This window comes from Nansenia antarctica (genome assembly GCF_963989245.1).
Source record: "Nansenia antarctica genome assembly, chromosome: 12".
In the NCBI taxonomy this organism is placed as follows: domain Eukaryota; kingdom Metazoa; phylum Chordata; class Actinopteri; order Argentiniformes; family Microstomatidae; genus Nansenia; species Nansenia antarctica.
Window position 1 is genome coordinate 4,045,630 of NC_137682.1, and position 27,644 is coordinate 4,073,273.

At 43.2% G+C, this 27,644-nt stretch overlaps 2 protein-coding genes across 2 annotated transcripts in view; both read left to right on the forward strand.

The window, feature by feature from the left end:
- Positions 1-8,781, forward strand: part of LOC308168348 (segment polarity protein dishevelled homolog DVL-3-like) — a 15,628-nt gene extending 6,847 nt beyond the window's left edge. The window contains exons 7-15 of the mRNA XM_080542908.1: positions 590-659; positions 1,415-1,554; positions 1,758-1,834; positions 4,031-4,098; positions 4,327-4,476; positions 5,131-5,262; positions 6,003-6,170; positions 6,755-6,976; positions 7,484-8,781. Coding sequence (XP_080399034.1) covers positions 590-659; positions 1,415-1,554; positions 1,758-1,834; positions 4,031-4,098; positions 4,327-4,476; positions 5,131-5,262; positions 6,003-6,170; positions 6,755-6,976; positions 7,484-7,854 — 1,398 coding nt within the window. The 3' untranslated portion in view covers positions 7,855-8,781. The remainder of the gene's footprint in view (positions 1-589; positions 660-1,414; positions 1,555-1,757; positions 1,835-4,030; positions 4,099-4,326; positions 4,477-5,130; positions 5,263-6,002; positions 6,171-6,754; positions 6,977-7,483) is intronic.
- A 1,419-nt stretch (positions 8,782-10,200) lies between these two features.
- Positions 10,201-27,644, forward strand: LOC308169090 (AP-2 complex subunit mu-A). The gene is made up of 11 exons (XM_080543730.1): positions 10,201-10,294; positions 11,768-11,890; positions 20,993-21,258; positions 21,729-21,811; positions 22,447-22,582; positions 22,907-23,054; positions 23,953-24,075; positions 24,249-24,384; positions 26,091-26,188; positions 26,365-26,476; positions 26,774-27,644. The coding sequence occupies exons 2-11, from the start codon at positions 11,817-11,819 to the stop codon at positions 26,906-26,908; spliced, it is 1,311 nt and encodes a 436-aa protein (XP_080399856.1). The 5' UTR covers positions 10,201-10,294; positions 11,768-11,816; the 3' UTR covers positions 26,909-27,644.

Here is a 27,644-nt window from a genome sequence, read left to right on the forward strand (position 1 = left end):
GAATGTACATTTAGTTGACTCAAGACTTGAGTATTATGTTTTTTTTTTTTTACATAATCTGATCCATTAAGTGTTTATTAATGCCTGTGTGGTGTTATTTTTCAAATGTTGACATTTTTTGGTTCCATCTCACAGAACATAATGGAATGTAAAAACTTTGACGCTCAATATCTCTGAACTATCCTAGACGGAGATAGAACCTTATCATTCTAAGCTCACAAAATGTTATAATATATATTTATTGCCATTTAAGACATTATGGTCTTTATTGCCATTTAAGACAAACTCATCTGAAATTTCAATCAAGAGGATTTTGTTTGACTAACGGTAGCTAGAGCCAGCTTGTACATTTACATGTTTCTAATCAGAGAAGGACAGGGTCAGGGCAAGTGCACGCACTGTGCTTCATAAGTAATTATCTAGTGACATTTCCAAGGGGAAAAAAGGTTACATATTGCATAAGATAATTTATTCTTTTTATTTTTTGATTGTTTTATAAAAAAAACATTTGATGTTTTATCTCTTATAATTAATCAGCTTTACTATACGCACAAGTGTATTTCTATAATCATCCTTTTACCCCTCCTAGTCATCATCGTTCAGCAGCATCACAGACTCCACCATGTCACTGAACATCATCACGGTCACTCTGAATATGGGTAAGTATGCTTGTCTTGCTACACTACCGTCTGATTACCACAAATCCCAGGTCATTTACCTGGAAGTTTGTCTTGTACAACAATGCAAATAAGGAGAGTAACCACTAGGGCTGGGCAAACGATCAAAATTTCTTTTTCGATAATCGCAAGAATTAACGATCAATTATCGATTAATCGATAAGCTTTTTTTTCATAAAAAAGGGGAAAACTTTATTTGTGTTGCTATTGCACTCATTCATTCATTCACATTCAAACTAGACACTATACAGTCAGATAACAATCCTCTTAAACAAGGCAGTGAGTAGCCTAAATTGTTTAACTTAAAAACACATTTTACATTATAAATAAAAATATAGAAAATAAGTAACTCACCATAGGAGCAGTAAAAAAACAGTTAATCACAAATAGGAGGATGACTGAAAACGTTAGTGTCCTTAAAAAAAAAAAAAAAAAAAGTTTTATTATTATTATCGATTATCGAGCAAAATATTTTGGGATCGACCAAGATCCTTATCGATCAATTATCGATCGTCGATCATTGATGCCCACCCCTAGTAACCACAGTGCTTGCATAACTTTGTGTATACCTCTCTATTAGCCTAATTAATCTGATCTAAAAACCTTTATTAAAAATAAGTTAACTACACACGTGGTGAAGAAAGTAGGAAATATAAACAGGAATCATTTTCTCTCACCCGTTCTTTCAGCTCTCACTTATTCTCTCTCTCTCTCTCTCTCTCCCCCTTGCACTACAGAGAAGTACAACTTCCTGGGCATCAGCATTGTGGGTCAGAGTAACGAGCGGGGCGACGGGGGCATCTACATCGGCTCCATCATGAAGGGAGGGGCCGTGGCCGCGGACGGCCGTATCGAGCCAGGAGACATGCTGCTGCAGGTGTGTGTGTGTGTGTGGTAGAGACGGAAATGCAGCTGAGGTGCTTGGACTGTGTGTGTGTGTGTGTGTGTGTGTGTGTGTGTGTGTGTGTGTGTGTGCCATATTGGAGTGAATTGACAACGCTTTGAATGTATTTTCAGAGAGTTCTGAGAGACAATAAGTAGCTGTGTAATGTGTTTTTATTTGCTCTTCTCTCCTTGCAGGTGAACGACATCAACTTTGAGAACATGAACAACGATGACGCAGTCCGAGTGCTGAGGGACATAGTACACAAGCCAGGGTGAGTGTTACACACATGCAATAGTGTTGCATGGTAGAACTGATAACACAAAGTACCACGTATGGGGCGGCTGTGGTGCAGGAGGTAGAGTCGGCGTCTAATGATCGCAAGGTTGGCAGATCGGCGGTTCGAGCCCCGGCTGGCCACATGTCTAGATGTCCTTGGGCAAGACACTGAACCCCAATTTGCTCCCACTGAGCGGGCCGGTTCCTTGCATGGCAGCTTGCCGGCGCCGCCATTGGTGTGTGAATGGGTGAATGAGAGGCCGCTGTAAAGCGCTTTGGATAAAGGCGCTATATAAGTGCAGTCTATTACCACGATTAGGGCTGTTACGATTATTCGACGTCGTCGACGTCACCGACTACGTCAATACGTCGGTTAGCGTAATATGCGTCGGTTAGTCGCAAAAAAAAAAAAAGACTTTTTATTTATTTTTATTTTTTTTAACCTTTATTTTACCAGGCGAGACAATTAAGTGTATGAGTGAAAATGGATAGCTACTAGCTAATGTTACACAAGCAATGTAGCTCACCACAGTTCGTATGTCTTGTCTTCTGGTGTTAGTAACGTTAGCTATGTAGCTGGCTAGCTACGGTAGCCTATTGTCATTGTGGTGCGAGCACCTACTGTACGTTATCTAGCTCGTAGCTCGCATGCTACGTTAGCATCAATTTAGCTAATCATAACATAGCAGCGAGAGTAACGTTAGCTAGCTATGTGTTGTGGTGATGGACAGACTTCTAAATGGCCATGTTGGCATTCAAGTTAAACATAGCAGTGAGGTGGAGACAAAAAAGTTTTTTTGTTTTGTTTTTTTTTTACAGTACAAAAATTATCGTTAGACTTACCGATAAATTAGTCGTTAGACTAATCGAATAACCGATAAAATAATCGCTAGAATAATCGTTAGAAAAATAGTCGTTTGGGACAGCACTAACCACGATACACATTTTTTTTGCTTTCAATTCAATACGGCTGTGCGTCCACTTTCAGTTGTACCAAATGTGGGGTTGCCAACTGGGACCTGGCTGGAGTGAGATTGCCATGGGCTCACTGAGACTGCCAATGGCCCCTGGCCTGAGCTAGATTACTCTTCCTGCTACGACTGGTGGATTGGTGATTCACTTGCTTAGTCAAATGTATTGATTGTAAGTCGCTCGCTTTGGAATAAGGTGTCTGCTAAATGTCAAATGTAAATGTAAAATGTAATACTGCATAGGCGAACTTAATCACGTGCACATTGGGTGGGGTGGTGGGGGGGGGGGGCTGGGGATGCTATGGGGATGCTATTCTGTTGTATGATAGTGGTCTAGTCTATTGCAAACTAAAACTGTTAAGTTAAAGGTGTCACTGATGTAAACAGTTACAGCTCGAAGTGGCGATGAGGTCTGGAAAAATATTGACACGGTCTTTAAAAAGTCTTAGAAAGGTATTGAAATTAACCTCCAGATTCCTGTATATACCCTGTAGTATATGGACCTACTCGCCTGTTTGTCTTTGGTGCTGTCGCAGTGTTTTGGCATGAGAATTGTTTGGGCAGCGTGATGGTGTGAGACTGAAGGTGAGAACGTGTCACATGCCAGAAGCATGAGAGTTGCAACCCTGCATTTGTATCAACAGGCCCAGCTGCCACATACAGTGCAACATTGTATCAATTGTGCTCGGCCAGGCACATTTATGAACAGTGCAACATTGTATCAAAAGTTGTGCTTTCACAGCCACATATGTGAACAGTGGACTGTATATTTCTATTTAAAGCCCTATTCACACTACTACTATATGGTGATCTCTGTAATTTGTACTCCGTAATTTCTGCGTCCTCTGTGTTCTTAATCCCGTGAGAATCAGACTTGTCCGTAAAAATGACAGTAAAAATTCCAACGCAAATTACCTACCCTATTCCGTTGATTCTGGAGGTCCTGTGATAATAGTAGTCCCGCGCGAATCGACACGTCAATGATTTGAAATGGGTTTGTTTCCTCCGCCCCTATTTTCGAGAACTACGGCGGCCTGAAGGGGCCAAGATTCACTACATCGAACACACGAGCAGAGAACAATTGAGGCTGTGGAAGGAAATCAACCTGATCTTACTCCGGAAAAGCAGCAGATGCAATTGATCTGAAGTCTAGTCTAGTTGTGTGTCTGTCTCTGGATAGCCAATGTTAACTTTGTGTGTTAAACTGTGTTTATGAGCAGGCCAATTACTCTGACAGTGGCTAAGTGCTGGGACCCCAACCCCCGGAGCTGCTTTGCTTTGCCCAGAAGTGAGTATCCACCTGCTGCTTAATCCTCACACACACACACACACACACACACACACACACACACGCTCACACGCTCGCACACTTATGTCACTTTAATTGTCGGGCAATGTCTAATCCTCACACACGCACATACACACGCTCGCACACGTATGTCACTTTGATTCTCGGAGCAATGTCTTTGTGAAACCGTTTTTTAATTTTTTTTATTATGCCCCTGTTTTGTACCAGGTGAGCCGATCCGGCCCATTGACCCTGCTGCATGGGTCTCCCACACGGCAGCCATGACCGGGGTGTACCCTGCATACGGCATGAGCCCATCAATGAGCACCGTCACATCTACCAGCTCCTCCATCAGCAGCTCCATCCCTGAGACTGAACGTGAGTGACACCAGTCCTGTGAAATAATAATAATAATAATAATAATAATAATAATAATAATAACTTTATTTGTATAGCGCTTTTCCTGCAAACGTTGCAGCTCAAAGTGCTTTAATCATTATATAATCTTAATTTAATTCTTTTGTAATTTAAAGGCAATATTAAAAGGATGGGTTTTTATAATCTTAATTTTATTATTTAGTCATTTAAAGGCAATATTAAAAAGATGGGTTTTTAGTCTTGCCAAATGCCAAAACTGGCTTGGTTTATTATAAATCTGTGCATGATGTTCTGTTTAAATTGTCCCAGATTGTAAACCTGTGTCCTGTTAAAACTGTCACACATGGAAAAAAACTGACGTCCCACATTGTCAGTGCCCCTGTCAAGACTGTTATAAACCAATGCCTTTATACTTTGGCCCCAGATCATTTCTTGACCTCCCTTTTAAGCGATAGCGCCCCCTCCAGGTAAAGGTTGTTAGAACACCATCTCATGTCATTTCTTTAAACAATCAAGCAAGGTTTTGGGGAGATTGTGGAGAGATGCCTGCAGTGTGTATAGGCTTTGACTATACACACTGAATTACAGTTGAATGATGTCACAGGAGAGGTCATCAAGAAATTCTAAATTCTAAATCCAACTTTCTCTTCACAGGCTTTGATGATTTCCACCTATCCATCCACAGCGAAATGGCAACGGTTGCCAAGGCGATGGCGTCTCCGGAGTCTGGGCTTGAGGTGCGAGACAGGATGTGGCTGAAAATCACCATCGCCAACGCTTTCATCGGTATGCTCACTCAACATTCTCTCTGCTTTCGTTCAGCTGTCCTTTTTGTGCATATTGTTCGTGTGTGTGTGTGTGTGTGTGTTCATAAGTTTGTTGTTAGAGGCCTTCAAATGGCTGGTCTACCTAAGAGAAGGGCCAAACAGTTAGCAAAGTATTGCTCAGTATCCGCTGTTATTGGTAGCCGCTCAATATGGAGAAGGCGGTGCTTCCTGTACCCATGAGCTGGATACTGTCTGTTTTACAGTATTGATACTGGATCTGTCAACCCACTGGTGTCATCTGGTGTGAATAACATCCTGTGTGTGTAGCATAACTGGTTGTTGGCTCAGCACTACTTTTACTGACTGTTTCCATAATGTCAAAATGCACTGATAGTATTTATGTCCTTTAGATATTGTACATGTATGTGGACATAAATAAAGCATTTAAATGTGCAATATGACAACCCTTGTGTACATAAGGTTCAGATATAGGAAAAAGTTAGGATATTTATAGCATAGCATAGAGTACAGCACAGTGTTTTATTGTATAGTATAGTAGATAGTGTACATAGCCTTTATTTATGTAAACCAGCTCTTTTCCCTTTTTTACTTTACCCGTGGCCCTCTTTTTTTTTGTCTTTTTTCCAAGCACCAGGGGAGCCCCCCCTCCTAAATTTCGTTGTATGGTACCTGTACTGTATTAATGACAATAAAGACCATTCATTCATTCATTCATTAAAATGTGTGGTTAATCCTTAGGGTCGGATGTGGTGGACTGGCTCTTCCATCACGTGGAGGGCTTTTCGGACCGGAGGGAGGCGAGGAAGTACGCCAGCAACCTGCTGAAGGCCGGCTACATCCGCCACACCGTCAACAAGATCACCTTCTCTGAACAGTGCTACTACATCTTCGGAGACCTCTGTGGCAGTGAGTGACTATCTATTTGTTATAGTCTGAAAACAATCCAAACCCCATTAGATGTTAGCAGAACTGAAGGATCTGGATGGGTGTAACCTACCCTAAGTCCGGTGTAAAGGTCTTTGCACACTGATGCATTTCGTATGCGTATTTTTAAATCCGAAAAAAATACGTTAATTTGATGATGTGTCCCTCTATAGCATGGTGGAGTGGTCAAAAACTACTCTCAAAAGGCTTTTGACGGACGCGTAAAACACAGAAAATCAAACCTGTTCCCAAAAACAATTATGACGGACGAATATTTCGGATTAGGTTTTGCAAGCGTGATTGACACAACATGAGTTCTATTATTTTTTTTTTATTTTTTTTTTTTACACATCAGTGTTACACGCAAAGACCTTAAGTCCTTACACATACCTTCTGATCTGGGACAATGAAACATTTTGACAGTGGAGCAAAGGGCAGGAAGTTAGGCCCAGCCACAGTCTCCTAGCTGTGACTGCTATAGAAGATGCAACAAAAATAAAACCATAAAACGATAGCCTTTCAATGTCATCATCTCACCTTCTCTATTTACCCTTTGTCTTTCTCAGACATGACCCACCTCTCTCTGCACGACCACGACGGCTCCAGCGGAGGGGCTTCCGACCAGGACACCCTCCCCCCTCTGCCCCACCCTGGGGCGGCTCCCTGGCCCTTGGCCCTGCCCTACCAGTTCCCCGTCCCCCACCCCTACAACCCCCAGCCCTCACACGACCTGCCCCAGGGGTACCCGGGAGTCGGGGCGGGCAGTGCCGGCAGCCAGCACAGCGAAGGTGAGGAAGGCCAGGTTCCATAGCAGGGTTCGACAGTAACGCCGTTTTACTCGCCCGGAGCAAGTAAAACATTCGCCGGGTTTGTTTGCGCGAGCACGACGACGCTGCTAGATCCCGGATATGTTTACCTGTGTGCAGGAAGAACAACAGACGGCGCAGGCGCGAGACTAGACTAGATGATCATGCGTGAAGATATTAACAAAGCGTACCCACCTGTCGATCACCCGTACGCTTTGATAATATGTTCACTCACGATCACACAGGTAAAAATATCCAGGATCCAGCAGCGTTGTCGTGCTCGCGCAAACAACCCCGGCGATTGTTTTACTTGGTCCGGGCAAGTAAAATGGTGTTACTGTCGAACCCTGCATAGAATGTGTTTTTTACAAAAAAAGAAAGAAAGTAATGCCTAAAAGACAATGTTTGGACATACTTAAGCGTTGAACGCTTGCTGACATGTGTTTACATTAACACATCTTCGCTCTCTCTGTGTCTCCTCGTCTGCAGGGAGCAGCGGCTCAAACAGCGGCAGTAAGAACGAGGGCCGGGGGGGCGGAGGCGCCAAGTCGGGCGGCAGCGGGAGCGAATCGGAGCTCAGGAGCCACCGGGCCCCCAGCGAGCGTTCCATGGCACCCGCCAGCGAGCGCAGCGTCCGTAGCTCGCTCAGCCACCGCAGCACCCAATCGCACCAATCGCTCTCTTACGCTCCCAGCCTGGTCTACAGCCCCCCCGGTCTGCCCCCGCACCTGCCCACTGCTGCCCCCGGGGCCCCCCCGGGCAGGGAGCTGGCCTCCGTACCCCCGGAGCTCACTGCCTCCCGCCAGTCTCTGCGCATGGCCGTGGGAAACCCTGGCGAGTTCTTTGTGGACGTCATGTGATGCGAGTCAAGTCATGATGGGCGGCGGCCCCGTAACAAAATGGCTGATTGGTATTTTTTTAGTTTCAGTGTTGAGAGAGAGAAAGAGGGGCCGGAAGAGGACATTTCATGTCAACGAAATGTTGTCGGTTGGGGTCAATTCAATTTACTTTTGGTTTAGTTTACCAGATGTTAAGTAGACTTAAGCCTATAACCCCTATAAGAAATGTCCTTTCTTTGTTCTTCTGCTCCTTAAGGGTAATCGCTATACTTTCTTCAGTGAAGAAACCCTCCAGACAGAACCACCAAAGCACCTTTCTGAGTTCCTTCCCGATGAGAAGAGTTTATGTTGGGACAGGGAGGAAGGGAGGCAGGGAGGAAACAGCAAGGGGATGACTCAGCAGCGCTTTCAAGATTTATTTTCATTTGTTCTGTTCTCTTTCCTCTCTCACCTTATTTGAATGTCCATGAGACCAGGGGGAGGGAAAGTCAGAAAATACTCAAACCTCTTTCCATCCTCTTTTTCGCTCCCCTCAATGACCTCTTAACAACAGAAAAAATAGGTAATAGAAATGACTGACAATGAATACTAACTTTCAAACCTGACAGAGTTTTTTATATGTTTGTTTGACTTATGGAAAAGTAAAAAAAAGAAAAGAAAAGAAAAAAAAGTGAATTGAGGCCCTTTCTGTTCTCTTTCTTGTGTTTATCATAGCTGGTCGCAGATACCGGTAGTAACATTTTTCAACATTTTAACATGAGCATCCAGTTTTAAGCCTCATTTTTAAGAACATTATACGTAATCTGATTATATGATTGATTGATCATTGGTCTGTGTCTTGTGGCAATGTATAGTGGAAAAACATTTTCTTACCAACTATTTCACAATACTATTTTATTGAGAAAAATGTCTTTTTATTTATAAATATAGTTTTATGACTTAAACTTGGTTGTGTTTTCTTTTTTTGCTTCTGGGTGGGCATGAGAGAGAAAGAGAGAGAGAGAGAGACACACACACACACAATTGCAGGATAAGCAAGATCATTTCATCTCCACGAAATGTATGAGTCGTGACCGATGAAGTCGTATCTAGCCGAGAGTAGGCGTTTTAAACGCTCTTTGATTTAAACAGTATTCCGTAACCTTCCACCGGACATGTCCTCATGTCTACCTAGTGCCAAAACTGTGGGAGGAGTTACTACTAATAATAAATAACTAGACAGGGACGATTCCTGTGGGAAATTGTGAAATGTGCTTGCCCCTCACAGCCAGTAAGAGGTCAGGTCAGGTCAGGTCAGTGGCCTCTTGCTATAATAATAAATAATTAATAATATTTATGTACAATAACATTTAAGTGTGCCTTGCATCCTGCAAGGGTTAGGGCCAGCAAAAACCCAATGGCCCCTCACAAGTACGTTGGCCCCCAATATCTTTATAATCTTGTAGGGTGCGGCTGGAACGTTCGTTTCACCACCGCGCCTTTTTCCTTTTTGACCATAACGTGACGTCACGGTCGTGCGTAAACCACGGCGGTCACATGACTGCCTCTCTGAGGAGGGGGGCGGAGCGACACGGGTGCGCTCGTTTTGAATGCTGCTTTCGCCTGGGTGAGCTTTAAGGTCCTGGTGTGCGGCGGAGCTTGAACTCTTTCATCCATTGGATGAATCTCATCCCCCGGCCGGCCCTGGCTAGGGGGGGAGTGGAGTCGCAAACTAAACTATAACGAAACGATTCGTGGTGATTTACAAAAATGTAAGGAGGAGAGAGAACTTCATATCAGCAGCCCCCCAAGACGTCAGCGCTCAAATGAGCCCTGGACAATTTGTCAGGTAAATTGTTTTGCTTTCTCTGGAATCTGTCTGACAATTCGTGAGCTTAGAATGATAAGGTTCTATCTCCGTTTAGAATGATAAGGTTCTATCTCCGTTTAGAATGATAAGGTTCTATCTCCGTTTAGAATGATAAGGTTCTATCTCCGTTTAGAATGATAAGGTTCTATCTCCGTTTAGAATGATAAGGTTCTATCTCCGTTTAGAATAATAAATAAATAAATACATAAATATAAATAATGATAAGGTTCTATCTCCGTTTAGGGCAGTTCAGAGATATTGAGCGTCAAAGTTTTTACATTCCATTATGTTTTGTCAGATGGAACCTTTGTAGCCTATTTTATTAATTACTAACTAAAAAATGTCAACATTAAAAAATAATAATAATAAAAAACACACAGGCATTAATAAACACCTAATGGATCAGATTATGTTCCCCCCCCCAAAAATGGAGATCATAGAACCTTATCATTCTAACTCCTCCCTCCCTCGCTAACATCACGAACAGCCCCGCTGTTGAAATCACGCGCACCCCAATCATAGCGGGTGTGTGAGGATCTAGAGACCCGGTGGATAACTGACATCTCATCTCTAAAGAGGAAAAAGGGACGGAAAATCCCTCATATAACTCGGGTAAGGACACCGTAGTACATATATAACACACTGATTCTGACGTATTGAACGGTTATCCATGTAAAACAGTCTACTAACTATATAATCTTACTAACTACCTTTTAGCAGCAACGCCAGCTGCTACCGTTATAACAGGTTAGCTAGCATCGATGCTAGCTGTCTATTTCAGCTTCAACTCTTCATCCTATTTAAACCGTTTAAAGGTCAAGCAGCCTTCAAAGCTGTACAGTAAGCTAAGCCATAACGGAGTATATATATATATATACGCTATGTTGCTACGAGCTTATAAAACAGCAAATGGTAAAAAAAAATCAAAGCATTTGAGCTAGTTTCTCTCCGACAAGGCAGACATCTTTGTCCGACCAAAAGAGCGTTTAAAACGCCTACTACTCTCGGCTGAAACACAACTGTGAACATTTCAAACCTGCAAACTGCGACACTTTAAATGAATGTGCAATAACACTATGTGCAATATGACAACCCTCGGGTACATAAGGTTCAGAGATAGGAAATGTTAGAATAGGTATAGCATAGCATAGAGTACAGCACAGTGTTTTATTTGTATAGTATAGTATAGTGGATAGTGTACATAGCCTTTATTTATGTAAACCAGCTCCTTTCCCTTCTTGTTTTTAGTCTTTTTCCTAGCACCAGGGGAGCCCCCCCTCCCAAATTTCGTTGTTTGGTACCTGTACTATATTAATGACAATAAAGACCATTCATTCATACATTCATTCATAGTTGAGCTAGTCCCACTTCATCGGTCACGACTCATACATACATTTCGTGGAGAGGAAATGATCTTGTTCATGTATACATGTGGAAAAAAGCATAAACGCACCTACTGTAATGCCAAAACAAATTCCTATATGTGTCAAGCAATAATGGCAATAAACGTGATCTGAATCTGAATCTGAAGTCACGCTATTGCATTGGATTCAATGTCCTGCTCTGCTCCCCCGTGGCTTTATTTCATTAGATACTATTGATGCCAACCTTTTATCTTAACCACATCTCAGGTTTTGTGTGTGTGTGTGTGTGTGTGTGTGTGTGTGTGTGTGTGTGTGTGTGTATATGAGCGCGTATGTATGTTACTATTAGGGGCTGGGTGGATTTGGCGTGTGGTCATGTCACCATTTAAGAGGACTACTAAAGCCCAGTTTACTGACCACAGCGGGGCAGTAATGTAGAATCAATGCCGCTGTCAGTATGTGAGTTGTGAGGAAGCAAGAACAAATATCATGTGGGTCATCTATTTCTCTCTCTCTCTCTCTCTCTCTCTCTCTCTCTCTCTCTCTCTCTCTCTCTCTCTCTCTCTTCTCTCTCTTCTCTCTCTTCTCTCTCTCTCTTCTCTCTCTTCTCTCTCTTCTCTCTCTTCTCTCTCTCTTCTCTCTCTTCTCTCTCTTCTCTCTCTCTCTCTCTCTCTCTCTCTCTCTCTCTCTCTCCCCCCCCCCTCCCCTTACATCCTATCAGAAGGCGGTTTGTTTTCACCATGGCCAGTTGGGACTAAAGAACAGCCACTATGATCGGAGGACTGTTCATCTACAACCATAAGGGGGAGGTCCTGATCTCCCGTGTTTACCGTGATGACATCGGGTAAGTCAGGTGGTACTATTATAGGTTTGGGTGGTGATTGAAGCAGACTGTTCAATCTCTGGGTTTGGACCTATCGCTAAGCCACGCCCCCACAATATAAATTGTCCAATCATATCACAGCAAAAAGTCACGACAGGCAGAAAACTCAGACAAACAACAACTCGCTAATATCTGATGGTGAAAAGCTTCTAGCCGTAATATTCTTGTCATCTTAAAAAAATAAAATAAAAAATGTCTATTACTTGCTGTGGTAAATCAGAAATGAGAAATTTGCCAACTTGCTGCCATTGTAAGTCATTGAATGTCATCCAGTCACGGTCGGTCAGTCAGTCACTGTCAGTGAAGCGTTGTTTGTTTGTCTGAGTTATCAAAGGGGGCGTGGCTTAGCGATAGCTCCATTGGCAAGGACCTCGCGATACGATAGGTATCGCGATGCATGGGTCACAATACGATACTGGTGAATACAATAAGTATGGTGAAACATACTAATTACATATTTTATTGAAAATGGAACAGGAAAAAAATTCCATCTTACTGTCTAGTGCCTACCACCAGGGTATTCTGCTGTATGTATTGTAGCGAACGGGAACTGGTAGTGTAACTCGCCCCATGCGGGAGTCGAACCCCGACCTCCCACATAACCGACGGCCGCGCTAACCATTAGACCAAGAGAGTTAACTCCCTTGGAGGAGCTGTTAACGGGGCCTCATACAGGATCGTTACACTATCCTCACCGTTCGGGAGAGCGTGCCCTCACGCTTCACTATGTCAAGTCCCTCACGTGGACACGCCTCTCCGATGGCCTTCCTTCCATCCCAACTTTCAGACACCAGTGTAGCGAACGGGAATCTTCTAGTGTAACTCGCCCCATGCGGGAGTCGAACCCCGACCTCCCACATAACCGACGGCCGCGCTAACCATTAGACCAAGAGAGTTAACTCCCTTGGAGGAGCTGTTAACGGGCCTCATACAGGATCGTTACAGTATGCACGTTTACAATACATTATTGATGTAGACTCAAGGCCTTTACATGCTTATGCATCACTTGTGCAACTAGTATGATGTTTGCGATGCTCAACACTATCGCAAGCACTCTATAATGCATAGTTCTGTGTAGCGACTATCAGGTAAGGAGTTGTCATACAGTAGTCTGTACTGATGAACTTCATCAACTGGTCTCTCTCCTCGATTTGGTTCATTTCACTGTCTTGAATTGAATTAATGACGACTTCAATCTTCAATGATGCTAGCAAGCTACCGATAGCTATGAACTTTGCACTGAGCTGACTGACGCGTCTTCTTCTTTTCGTTCTTCGACCATTTATTTGCCCAGTCGCACATGGCTGCCTCGTACAGGTCAGTCAGGGTACTACTACCCTGATCACGCGAGATTTCTGGCTTGGGGGGGGGACGAGACTCTAGACTGTCGTCGATCAGATCTTTATGTATGTGGTGTGCTGTATTGGGAATATCGGAGCACACCACACACAATACGATCAAAACTGTTCACTCCATGTTTTTTTTAATCTTCATGTGGGGTCTCTCTCAGATAAAAAAAAGTGAGATTTCTTCAGTTTAGGGACTGCCTGTCTAAGGCAAGCCCAACAGACACCAGGTTACCTCCCCAATCTCCTATATACGCTAAATTGATATTGTTTAGTGGTCTTCCACATCTGACAAGTCAAATCTACAAATACCTCACTGATGGATTTAACAGCATTACCGTAGGCCTAAAAGCTGTGTGGGAAAGGGATTTACGGGTAACATATGAAGATGATGAGTGGAATAAACTAGTAAAGGAGGGTCATGGGGCGGCTGTGGCGCAGGAGGTAGAGTCGCCGTCTACTGATAGCAAGGTTGGCAGATCGGCGGTTCGAGCCCCGGCTGGCCACATGTTGAAGTGTCCTTGGGCAAGACACTGAACCCCAAAATTGCTCCCAGTGAGCGGACCGGCAGGCGCCTTGCATGGCAGCTTGACGCCATTGGTGTGTGAATGTGTGTGTGAATGGGTGAATGAGAGGCCGTTGTATAGCGCTTTGGATAAAGGCGCTATATAAGTCAGTCCATTTATCATTTACCCTGCTCTATGCCTCTTGAACAGTCTAAAAGGAAATGAGAGAATAGAAGGGGGAGGAAGGCTCAGTGGCTAAAGGTTGCTCTCACTTCAGCTAAGAGGGTCTTGCTGAGGCACTGGATGGGGGGGGGACCAACCTTACCTAACACTGAATGGTTCACAGCCCTATCAGAAACGGCCTCGTACGAACGTTTGATATACAAAATAGATGGAAAAATGGACACACCCAAAAATCTGGGAACCATTTCTAGCACAGATCAGGGAAATGTAAACTAAGATAAATCTGACGCATTCATAATTTAAAACCAAGCCTACAGTGCACCACGTTCGACTGGCGAGGGGGGGGGGGATGGGAGAAAATAGTTTCCTTTCAGATCAAGTATTCACTTAGTCCTCTTTTTCTTTGTGTCCTTTTTTCTGTATGTGATGACCACCATTATTGCCTTTTTTTCTCTCCTTTCTTTTTTTCTTTGTTTTCTTTATCTTTTATTAGGCTAACATTACTGCAGCTCTTACAGCTCTTATCTGTACCTGCTGTTTAATACCGGCTCAGTGTTTCCCCTAGGTTTGCTGCCTTGGGGGGGTGGCATGGCCCCCCCTGCGACATACCAGCGTCATGTCCAGGGGGTGTACTTGTCCATCAAGCCGCCTCACTCTACAGAAACAGGAGATCTCCTGCCCTATGGGCCATTAGGCTCGAGAACCATCGGTTATGTGGTCTTGACTACCTGTCCACTACTTTCTCACCTGGTTCTTGCTGTCTCTCTCTCTGGTGTGCCGACACCATCCTGCTCCTTCTCTCCCTCTCTATCCTCCTCTCTCCCTCTTTTGCTGTCAACCAAAAGGCAAACGTAACAACCAGTTATGTATTTATAAATTGATCCATATCAATTTATAACATCATTCTATAAAAAAACAGACCCCATGAGTGAGGGTGTGTTCCGATGCTTCAATCCACTGTCCATGTACTGTAAATATACCATTATGGTATTACCATAACGCCCAATTTTAGCAGAATAGGACACCTCCCACCCCGACCACGGACTGTTTGACCCCCGACCTTCTAAAAGACTCGGGAGGTACAGGATCCTCTCAGGTCCAGGCTACAGAACAGCTTCTTCCACAGAGCTGTCACTCCGATAACCCCACACACACACACACACACACACACACACACACATCCACACACACACTTGACTATGACTCTCAGTACCCCCCCCCCCTACCTTGGGGTACTAAGGACTATACTTGATGACAATACTTGTCGGCTGCTCATCCCTGGCTAATGGGATCAATCTATAACCTTTGCACTACTGACGTTTACCTTACTACCTTTGCACTACTGTATATTGCACATTGCACATGTCTCCTGACATAGCTTCTTTTATACTCTGCACATTAGATACTGTACATAAACTACCTCACTGCTAGCATAGCTCATAACTCTATATTGCCCATAATCATCTGTAAAACACAGTGGATGCAGTGTGATGGCATGGGCATGCTTGGCTTCCAATGGCACTGGGTCACTAGTGTTTATTGATGATGATGATCAGAAGACGAATTCTTAAGTGTTAAGGGGTATATCGTCTGGTAAAAATTCACAAAACATATATACAGTGTTTCCTCTATATGCATTTATTCGTGGCGGGCCGCCACGAATGAATTTTCTCCGCCACTAATTAATTCAGGGTTAGGGTTAATTCAGTTATTATGACTGGAGAACAGAAAATGACTGGAGAACAGAAAAAATGCAGATTGAAGCTAGATTTAGGCCGCCTCCAGACCTACATTTCGTTACGATTCAGTGTGTAGTAAGTTACAAAATGTTACAATGTTGCAATTAACCTCGTCGTTTGTGACTGAGACTGAATCGCTCTCAACAGGCGCACGGCGCGAGGCGACGCACTTGCAAAACAGTTTTGTGATTGGTCCGAATTTCGCGGGACATTTGGATTTCAGGAAATCCCTCTCCTCACTCTCTCTCTTAGCTCGTCGCCCGTCCCTTTAATCCCGTATCCTAATCGAAAATGCAACATCGCCCCGCGGTGGTGTAGCGGTCTAAGCACTGGCCACTAGTGCATGCTGCCCACCGGGGCCGGGGTTCGTATCCCGGCTCGCCAGACCCGGATATGGCCAGGGCATACACGGGGAACGGCATATTGGGCGGCCGCTCCCGAGGGGGGTATAGGAGTAGTTCCGGACAAGGATCCGTCGCGCAACAGCGCCCCCGTCTGGTGCTGGAATAACGGTGCTGGGCTCGAGGAGCCAGTCAGCTAGTCTGCCTGGCGGCCTCCTCTGGGACTGCCGGCCGCGGGGTCGTGCGGCGGATCCCTCGCAATAGGCAGGGGATAATTGGATGCTAGGTTGGGTTCAATTGGCTACCAAATTGGGTGAAAAAAGGGATAAAATCTGGAAAAAAAGAAAATGCAACATCATCAGCGACGACTGTGGGTTATTGCATTTACTGCTGTTCTCTGGTTCATGTTCTTATACCAGTGCTCAGTATAGAGTATTTTAGATGAACATTCGTAATATAGTCTGATGTTCATGGTCAACTAAATCAGCCTATTTTGTGCAACAAATAATGTTCCCGCTAATGGGCTAACCGAGCAGCCTTGCACCTAACGCTAGCTTCGAACTATTCATAGCAATATGCGCGGGGCAAAAATAATCTATTGCCTCTAAAATCATCACGAACAGAACGGCGGAGGTACGGGTAAACAGGGCTCATGTTTTGTCATCAAAGGTAAGAGTTTGTTTTCTTTAACTCAGCTGATGCATTACCTTGCTGTTGGTTGTTTACCGAATGCTCCATCTGCAGGGCTCGACAGTGCGACTGTTTTGGTCGCATTTGCGAGTGAATATATTTCTGTGCGACTTGGAAATACATTCAATCGCACCAGTGCGACTAACTGCTGAACTACTGTCATGCGCAGTCAAACCTATGTGTATAAGCGATGAGGGAATGAAAACAGTGAACAGAAACGCGTGTCGCAGAAATGCTTCACGCGAGTCCTATATGCGCTTAAAATGCGCATAATGGGTATATGGGATACAGCTCTCATAGTTCGTAGCGCTGTGTTTTGTTAGCCGCTAGCTGCTAGCAGCGGTTGCTTCCGGTTTCATTACAAAGAGGTTAACCCTATATGTGCCTGATGTCTAACATTCAAATGACTCTAACTTCATCTTTTTTCGGATTTCAATGTATGACACATCATTTGAAAGTTTATGATCCGTAGTTCCAATCCACAACACGTCACATTTGAAAGTGTTTATGTAATTTTTTTACATTTGAAAGTGTTTTGTTTATATATATTTATATTATACAATTTACCAGTCATATTCTGGAATGTGTCTAAATGTTAAAGTTCCATAAGTATAAGCAAAATAAAGTAACAGTTTGTAAATAAATAGTAGCATTTGAAACAAACAAAAAAACCGAACCGTGAACCGTGACCCAAAAACCGAGGTTCATACCGAACCGTGGGCCAACTGAAATTAAGATTCTTACTTCCCCTTTACATTGTGTGAGTCTCCATTTTTATTACGGCCAAGAGCCGGTTATGATAATTTTGATATGTTATGATTATGATAATTTGTTGTCGTTGTTGACGAAAATTGCGCAATTTTCATTGTGCTACTGAAATTCTTGGTGTGCTACTACATTTTTCAACATGGTAGCACAGTGCTACCTGGGGAAAAGGTAAGCGTCAAGCCCTGATCTGACTGTCACACTGATTTTACTTGTGTAAACAGTAACGTTAGCCGGTTTTTACGTCTTTGTTTAGAGCGCCAGTGCGCGTTTTATGGCCGTGCACGCGCAAAAAAATGTGCGTGCATTGCGCGTGCATAAACTGTTGGGCATTTGTTGTGGCCCGGTCTATATTGTTAGTGAGAGGTGGCTTAAATGCTGTAACTGGGTTTGCGCTTCACTCAGTTCTTTCTTGTACCTGTGATGTTCACATTTAAGTGATGCCGACTCAAGTGAGACATTTCGACGTAGGCCTACAGCCAGCTGCATAACCGATCGCAGTTGAACAATGCCGGCATATAGCTTTGGCCCAATCCACCTGTCTTTGTCCATCGTCATTGTAGGTAACTGAGAAACCGTAATTTTCCCAAAACTGGAGGTTTATGGGAAGCTGGAGGAACTTCAAATGTTTATCTGCGTTCGCCATAACGACTGCTAAGTTACGGACAATCTCTCTGTGGCACTGGGTAAAAGAATGCTGCGTTCATTTGGTACACACGCGTACCGAACCAAACCAGACCCATTCCGAAAACGTGAGAACAATGTGATTTGGAGGTATGGCTACACAAGACTACTCACCCACCAGCAATTTAACCCTTTTAGTGATGAATTTCTTTGCGTCTTCTAAATGCACACATTCAACTGCCAATGTTTCCCAGAACATTGAGACAACTCATTCAGCTACTTTTGATTAGACTCCACCTCAGCTATTGGTTGAAACAGTGTGTGACTCGCTTTGTGTACATTACACGAAAATGTCTGTGCATTTTTGTCTTTTTTATCTCTCCTTTATGTCATCCCCTCTTTCTCTCTTTATCCTTTGCCATTTTCCTTCATCTCTCCATCTTGGCCACTGTAGGAATAGGTAAGCGATGCACCAACCTATCAAGCATGACCCTATGGCATATGGCAACCAATAGGTGACTCCCAATGCATGTCCTCTTACCCACGGTAACTACCTGACCCTTGACCCTTGAGCATGTCACCTGATGTCAGTGACCCAAAGAAACCAGCTCAATTACTGCAATCTTCAAACGGGATTGAGGTGCATCTACTGTCAACCCTGACCCACAAGTCTCCCCTCCATAATGGGTGTTGCCTTCCAAAACCAACAGGCGGACCCTGGTGATTTTAGCATGGGGTTTTATGGTATTTTTTGTCTCCTCTAAGGCGAGAGGATATTTGGGACTAGTGCCTGCTGGGTATCATTTCTATAATGAACCTGGGGTAGTTCAGGTGCTTAGAGAGTGTAGAGTGGTTTTAGTGGGAGTAGAACTCGTAGCCAAGAATTGTGTTTTCGTTATAAAAATGTGATTTGCTGGTCTCATGCGTTGTCTTACGACAGGTGGCGTCATTCTTACGCGGCACTGAGAGCCTCGACCGGGCAAGGAAAGAATCTGACGATTTCGAAAACATCTGCAATAAAAATAGATCAGAATTTGTGAGATTCATGCACTCTCCCATTGCTTCTAATGGTACTGCTACTTGTGTTGCAAAACCATGAAAAAACAATATAAATTGATACAGTTCTTTTAGAGTAATGAATATGCACTGTTATGTTTGCCCACCAGCTGATAAAGCATCCAGCGAAACCACCCTTTTCAAGCGGAGCATCCGACGGGTGTTTGCTCCGGGAGCGACTTCGAATGCAGCGTTCTCACCGCTCCAAACGACGCAGAGCGAACTTTATCCTAAACTCCGTTTCAAGTGAAGCAAATGTTCTAGTGAGAACACCCCCTAAGTTCATTAGTCAATTAAGATTATTCCTAGTAAGAACTAGATTACGATGCCAGCTCAGTAAATGCTGTTTTATAATTCAGCAGGGAACAGGGGTACAGGGGTAGTGGTGGTCTAGTGGATAGTGAGTTGGACTTGTGATCGGAAGGTTGTGAGTTCAAATCCCACCTGAAACCACACCACTACTAGTGTGGCCTTGAGTAAGGCACTTAGCCCTCAGTTACTCCAGGGGGAATGTCCCTGTAATTCGTAATTGTAAATCGCTTTGGATTAAAAGCGTCTGCTAAATGGCAAAAATCTAAATTAACCGGTACTGTAATACTCAGACAATAAGTATGTTCTTAGGTCTGTGTTTGGTGAAGTAATTAACAGCATTTTACTTATTGGACTCAACAGTCTTGTTTGCCTGTGCTGCATCATCTGTACTAAGCCATATTTTATAAATCAACATTTAATCAGCTCTCTAAAAAGCACTCTTACCTCTCCACTAATCCTCATGCAAAAAAAAGGTCACACTCTGATCTGTTCTGATTAAGAAGGTAACATGGTGGTTGGTTTCACTGTTACCTGGCAGTGCTCAGACAACATTTTGAGAAAAAAAGAAGTTGTGCTGAACTTGGAGAACCGGTAGGATGTTTGAAGGGTAACAAGGATATGTTGGCAGTTGTCTGTCCATTTTGTCAGGAACATCGTGTCAAGTAGAAAGACTCTAAACATGATAGTAGATTAGATAGACTAATCCATTATTGGGAGTAACAATAAATGCACACAGTGCATGTCCCAGAGGATAAAACAAGAAAGTGTAAAACACTTATTTGCACTGTGGTCTTGGACATCCTATAAAGTAGACAACACAATCTACAACATCACACCCCCCAAAAAAAGGAAAACAACTATTATACAAAGAATAAAACACTATAATCTGAGTTACGATTGGTCTCTCCTGTCACAGAAATCCATAATCTATCAGAAATTGAAACTGACAGTTAAGTTAGAACATCCTTCAGGTTGCCACAGCGACACTATGTATAGTTTTTACAACAACAACAACAACAACAACAAAAAAGCATTATCAGAGAGCTTTTCTGTTTTTCTCATGAACAAGTGAAATTGTTAGAACACAACTTCTGGTCAAGTCATGTGGTCAGAGACGGATAGTATATTCTCTGTATTCGGTTGTTACGTCTGACGTTTGACGTTTAGCCATTTCCAAACCAGAAATTCCCTGCACCAGAGTACCAGTGTACTACAGCGGTAGAATGATCGTTCAATCGTTTTTTAGACTGGGATCTATTCATACAACAAGGGACACGGCACTTTCCCGTTTTTCCCATATTTGTCAGCGTCTTTGAGCCTCGGAAAAGCGCTATATAAATATAATGAATTATTATTATTACTGAGGCATTTCGAAGAGAGCGCCTCAGCCAACGTTGGACCCGGAAACACGTCACGACTTAACAACCGAATTGTACTACTCTGTATCGTCTTCCTATCACTGACTTCAACTCATCTTTATCTCTCTCCCTCTGGTTCTCAGGCGTAATGCGGTGGACGCGTTCCGCGTGAACGTGATACACGCCCGTCAGCAGGTACGTTCGCCGGTGACCAACATCGCCCGCACCAGCTTCTTCCACGTCAAGCGCTCCAACATCTGGCTGGCCGCCGTCACCAAGCAGAATGTCAACGCCGCCATGGTGTTCGAGTTCCTCTACAAGATGTGTGACGTCATGGCCGCCTACTTTGGCAAGATCAGCGAGGAGAACATCAAGAACAACTTTGTGCTGATCTACGAGCTGCTGGACGGTAAACATGGAGTGAATTTCTCTCGTTCTTCTTGCCATTTCCATTTTTATTGTTTTATATTTGTCAATATTTATAATATTCAATATTTCAATCTCTTCCCACTTTATTGCATGCTATCTCTCCATTCTTCTGTTTTCTCTCTCTTTCGCGCGCTAACTTCTTGGATTTTACCATCTCGTGAGCTTAGAATGATGAGGTTCTATCTCCGTTTCGGGTAGTTCAGAGATATTGAGCGTCAACGTTTTTACATTCCATTATGTTTTGTGAGATGGAACCTTTGTATTTTATTAATTACTAACTCAAAAATGTCAACATTTTTAAAATAACACCACACAGGCATTAATAAACACCTAATGGATCAGATTATGTAAAAAAACTAAATTTTGACAAAAATGGAGATAGAACCTTATAATTCTAACGTCACGATCTGTGCCTCTATTGACAGTTTGGTTTCTGCCGTGTGTTTGTAGAGATCCTGGATTTCGGGTATCCCCAGAATTCCGAGACCGGAGCGCTTAAGACCTTCATCACCCAACAGGGTGTTAAGGGCCAGGTGAGGATGTATGGGAATAATAATAATAACTTAAATTTTATATAGCGCCTTTCAAAAAGCCTACGGACGCTTTATAGGGGAATGATCGGACAGGCAAAACGGAAAACAAACAAAACAAAACTGAAACAATGACTAGGGGCCAAAGGCCTTGGAGAACAGTTTTGAGTTTTGAGGGCTAGTTTGAAGGAATCCAGGGTGGGGGGGCCTTGCGGATCACAATTGAATAGATTTCTAATGTCATTTATTCTAGCTTTGTGTGTTATACGTTTTTTTCTGACATTGTCTCTAAAAGAAAGATATGGCATGTGTGTGTTTAACTGTTTCCCTTATTTGACTCTTTCCCCCTTCTGGTTATGGACATGGCTGGATGCAGCACCAGGTAAAGCAAAAACAAAACAAAACTGGCTTTACTTAATTTCAGCCTCCATCCCTTGAGTTTCCACTTAACACACTCTCTCTCTCTCTCTCTCTCTCTCTCTCTCTCTCTCTCTCTCTCTCTCTCTCTCTCTCTCTCTCTCTCTCTCTCTCTCTCTCTCTCTCTCTCTCTCTCTCTCTCTCTCTCTCTCTCTCTCTCTCTCTCTCTCTCTCTCTCTCTCTCTCTCTCTCTCTCTCTCTCTCTCTCTCTCTCTCTCTAGACGAAGGAGGAGCAGTCTCAGATCACTAGTCAGGTGACAGGGCAGATTGGCTGGCGTCGCGAGGGAATCAAGTATCGACGCAACGAACTCTTTTTGGACGTGCTGGAGAGTGTCAACCTGCTCATGTCCCCACAAGGTGAATGTGAACCCGAACCCCTATAACCATTATGTTGGCGCTTAGGTGGCGTAGCGGGTTAAGCGTTGACCATGTAACCGCAGGGTCCCCGGTTCGATTCCGGCCGGAGACATATCCTGCATGTCATCCCTCCTCTCTCTCTCACCCATCCTTCCTGTCTAAAAATCTCTACTGTGTCTGTCAATAAAATGAAAAATATGAGAGGGACTGCCCCACTCAGAAAAAATAACGTAAAAAAAATAAAAGAAAAATAACCATTATGTTTTTGATTATTCTAAACATTTCGTAATGTGGTTAACCCTTGGCCCTTGTACCCCCATCAAGGTCAGGTCCTGAGTGCCCATGTGTCTGGCCGTGTTGTGATGAAGAGCTACCTGAGTGGAATGCCTGAGTGTAAATTCGGCATGAACGACAAAATTGTCATTGATAAACAGGGCAAGGGTGCGGCCACTGATGAGGCGGCGGGAAAGAGGTTCGTGAAAGGGGCCATTTCCCTGGAGCAAGACTTTGATTTAATTTATCGAATGCTATGATCTAAATAAGAGACTTGTGCTGGAAATGTAAATTGTGTCAAGATATTTCCAGTTTAGGTTGTATCAACAAACTGATATGTTGACCCTAACTCAAAATCCTGCTGTGTTCTCCTAATCAGACAATTAATCCACCTGTCAACTTTTCTGTCAGTCCCTGGACTAAGAGTTCTATTTAGCCTCGGTTAAGGCTTACCATTTTTTTCCCCCTTTCCTTTCGATACGTCTCTCCTTTCTTTCCCTCTCTTTCTCTGTGCTGTACCTCAGTGATTTAGGGGGAAGGTACTGTATTGATATCTGGCCCTACCTCCATACCCTTCTGTTGTCTGTCTAGTGTGTCATTGAGTGGCGACTGTTGAACTAGGCATTTGAGGAGGCTCCCATCTCACTGGACTGACTCTATTATTCTATGTTTTAAGAGTTGCCTCTAGCATGACTTCTAATTTATATACATCTCACAAAGCCTCCTCAAATCTCTAGTGGACTGCCCAATGATTGTCTCCTAGTAGTAAGTGAGTAGTGAGTGTTTTGTAGTAGTTTTGATATTTCCCACATTCCTACCCGCTTGACTCTTGCCCCTGACTCAGTGTTTGACTGGGATGTAGATACTAGTAAGCATCCACCGGGTTGCTGTGTTGTCCTAGCCATGGTGTCCTTATAGATGTCTGTGTCAATGTATTGTGTGTTTTCCTGTGTGGCTTTGTGCATAAGAACAGGGGGTACATAGAAGGGAGTAGGTTTGAACGGACTGTGTGGTTTGGTTTGTGTATTTTAATGTGTCTTTGTGAAGAAGTGTGTATTGGTGTATAGATGGTCTCTCTCTCTCTCTCCCCCTTGTAGCAGTGGGAAGCAGTCCATAGCCATTGACGACTGCACGTTCCACCAGTGTGTGCGCCTCAGTAAGTTTGACTCGGAACGCAGCATCAGCTTCATCCCCCCGGACGGAGAATACGAGCTCATGAGGTCAGTCATACACAGGCTGAACTTTAACCTTTTGAGCCTGTGCTTCTGCATGTATTTTTTCACTTCTACCTGGCAGTGTAAACGCAGCCTTAGTAAGCACATGTCTGATCAAAGACTGTCTTGCTTCTGTGTGCATACATTTGACATTGGTGTGGTTTCAACCTTTCATCAAGGTATCGCACCACGAAGGACATCATCCTACCGTTTCGAGTCATTCCATTGGTGAGGGAGGTGGGTCGCACAAAGTTAGAGGTCAAAGTGGTGATTAAGTCCAACTTCAAACCCTCGCTGCTGGCCCAGAAGATTGAGGTGAATAATGATTTTAGTCCTACATTGTTTAGAATGTCGTAAGTAATCTTGTGTGTCATTCTTATCTTTGCTCACATAAAAAAAACTGTATTTGATCAATTAGACCTTGGCCTACACATAATGTAGACCAATTGACCCAAATCTATGAAACCTCATAGAAAATCAGTGACTCTTCTGAAGTTGATATTCCTGTAGATGTGTGTTTAGTCTTTTAGTTGTAGGAGACTATGCCTAATGTTATTCTTCTAGAGGTCATGTTTTGTCGCTATTTGTTTGTACGGTAGGAACGTTTCCACTCTTAGCATATTTGCTAATAGTTTCTGTGGTTTGCTTTTTTTTTTTAACAATATTTTATTAGAAGGAAGTACACAGTACAGCACTTATGGGTACACTAATTTTATATTTTTTCTTTTCCCCCTATGTATCCACCCACCCACCCACCCATCAACCAAACACCTATTGCCAATAGAAAAATATAATAATAATAAATAAATGTAAAAAAAAAAAAATATATATCTCTACATTATATACATATAATAATAATAAATAAAATTTAAAAAAAAATATATATATATATATGCATATAAATGACAGGAGTTGTCATAAATGTGGTTTGCTTTTTAGCCACATTCAAATATGTCTTGTAGAGACATTTCATCCCCAAAGTATCAAACATCAGGACAGTGCTCATGTATTTACTACCATTTACATGTCTTAACATTAATTGATCAATGAGGATACACTTATCTTATTAAATTGTTAAAAAGAAGTACAGCAAGACTACAACAGCCATTGCGCTGGATTTCCTCATGGCAAGCATCCCAGCTGTTTCAGTTTGTGTGATTAAGACGAGAACTAGGCAAGAACTCCCATGTGTTCTAGAACTCCCATGTGTTCTAGTACACAGTAAGAGTTGTCACCTTGTAGCTTGCCAACATATAATAGTTGGTTATATAGCTAGCGGACAGTTCACTTCATTGTTTTTTGATAAAAGTATAAGTCGCATCAGTCAAAAAATTCGACATTAAGAGGTAAAAAAACATATATAAGTCGCATTTATTTAGAAATATATTTCACAAAATCCAAGACCAAGAACAGACATTTAATCTGGAAAGGCAAGTTTATTCAACTACACAATAGCACACAGAACAACAGGCTGAATAGAAGTCCGGTATGTTAACATAACATTAACAGTTATTCAGCAAAACAATAGCATAAAGAACATACCTGGGAGGCTGAATAGGCTAAATGAACATAACAAGCCAGCGAGTCCAACAAGCAAGTTACCAGTAAGCAAGTTCACCAAGCTACCGTTTGCTTAGCTTCAACAAGCTAATGTTTTAGATAATTTCTTCAGGGGTATAGGAGCAGCATATAGTTGTCACAAGCCCAGAGCGCCCTCTGTCGGCTGTAGACGGTAATGTTTACTCCTTGGTTCATGTCAGTCAGTATGAAATTATATATATATTGATATATAAGTCACACCTGACTATAAGTCGCAGGACCCGCCAAACTATGAAAAAAAGCGCGACTTATAGTCCGGAAAATACGGTATCCCTATGACCTCAACATTTTATGATATTGAAGCTGTGCCACAAAACAAAAACTGTTAAAGTGAATAAACGACATAGTGGTCCCAGGAGATAAATCTATTCCCACTTTCCCAGTGTATATTTGAATTGTTTACATGTGTGCCTTTGCTTCAGGTGCGCATTCCCACACCCCTCAACACGAGTGGCGTTCAGGTGATCTGCATGAAGGGCAAGGCCAAGTACAAGGCCAGTGAGAATGCTATTGTGTGGAAGTAAGTGGCCATTTAACCCTCTCTTCTTGCTCCATCTTTCTCTCCTGATGTGGTTGTCCATCTTTGAATTGCTCTGTGAAATGTGTGTTCTCCATCTCTTGCTGTAATACACGTTGCGTTTGTGTGTGTTTGTGCGTGCGTGCGTGTGTGTGTGTGTGTGTGTGTTTTGTGTGTAGGATCAAGCGTATGGCGGGGATGAAGGAGTCTCAAATCAGTGCTGAGATCGAGCTGCTGCCCACCAACGATAAGAAGAAGTGGGCACGTCCCCCCATCTCCATGAACTTTGAGGTAGGGTTGCAATACCATACATATGTTACGGTACATGTGGGAAAACTAGGGTTAGGGTTAGGTGCTAGGGTGCTACCGTTAGGGTTAGGGGTAGGGATAGGGTTAGGATTAGGGTTAGGGTTAGACATGCCAGCATGTACCAAGTCGACGTAGCACCTAACCCTAACCCTAGTTTTCCCACATGTACCGTAACACATAGACCAGATCACAATGTCCAATTAAGCATTTTAGAGAATGTGTCAAACAGAATGCAAGATTTTTACAAAGACCTTATCTTTGTCTCCATTTCCCCTCCAGGTTCCCTTTGCTCCTTCTGGGCTGAAAGTGCGTTACTTGAAGGTGTTTGAGTCCAAGCTGAACTACAGTGATCATGACGTTATTAAATGGGTGCGCTACATCGGCCGCAGTGGCATCTATGAAACACGCTGCTAATGCTAGCGAGCGAACCAAGGAGCGGTGCATCTATCCGTGTCCTCCCACACTCAGTATATCCTTTCTTCTGTCCCTCTCTCTTCCCTCCATCCCTCTCTCCCCTCCTCCCCCTGCCTCCTGACTGAATGTGGAGGATGAATTTAAAAAAGGCATAGACGTACTGATATATGCAAAAATGTGAAACCATTGTATCGTATCCCGTAGTATGAGTAACTTGTAAACAAACTGGTCCTGTGTATAAAATAAGGCACATTATATGTGAAAACCGGGGGGGGGGGGGGGGGGGGGGGAGATTCTCCAGTATAATTGTGCATTCTGCAGATCCCACTTGTCTTAGAAATGTCCCTCTAAAGATCTATTAGCTGTTGTAAATGGCCTTTAGGGTCCAAAGAGCTTCTAACCTTAGTAGTTCCTTTCTCCTCTGAATCAATTTATTGATAATTCACACGATCTCTTTTGAAATGCTGGTTCGTATTTCGGAGGGTGGGACACATCCTCACCATGACAGGAGTATGGCCCGATGTGACCTGCCTCTTCACAGCCTGTGTGGGAAGGTCTCCCCCTGGTGGTCACTTTGTCTTGTGTCTGGCTCTCTGTTTGTAACCTGGTGACCGTCCAGTAAAATCCGATCATATGAACCTTAAGCCTTTGTCCTCCTTTTTTTCTTTTACTTCCTATGACTATCACTTTTTTTTCTGAGGAAACTTCTGAGGAATGACCCACAATGTTCATTTAG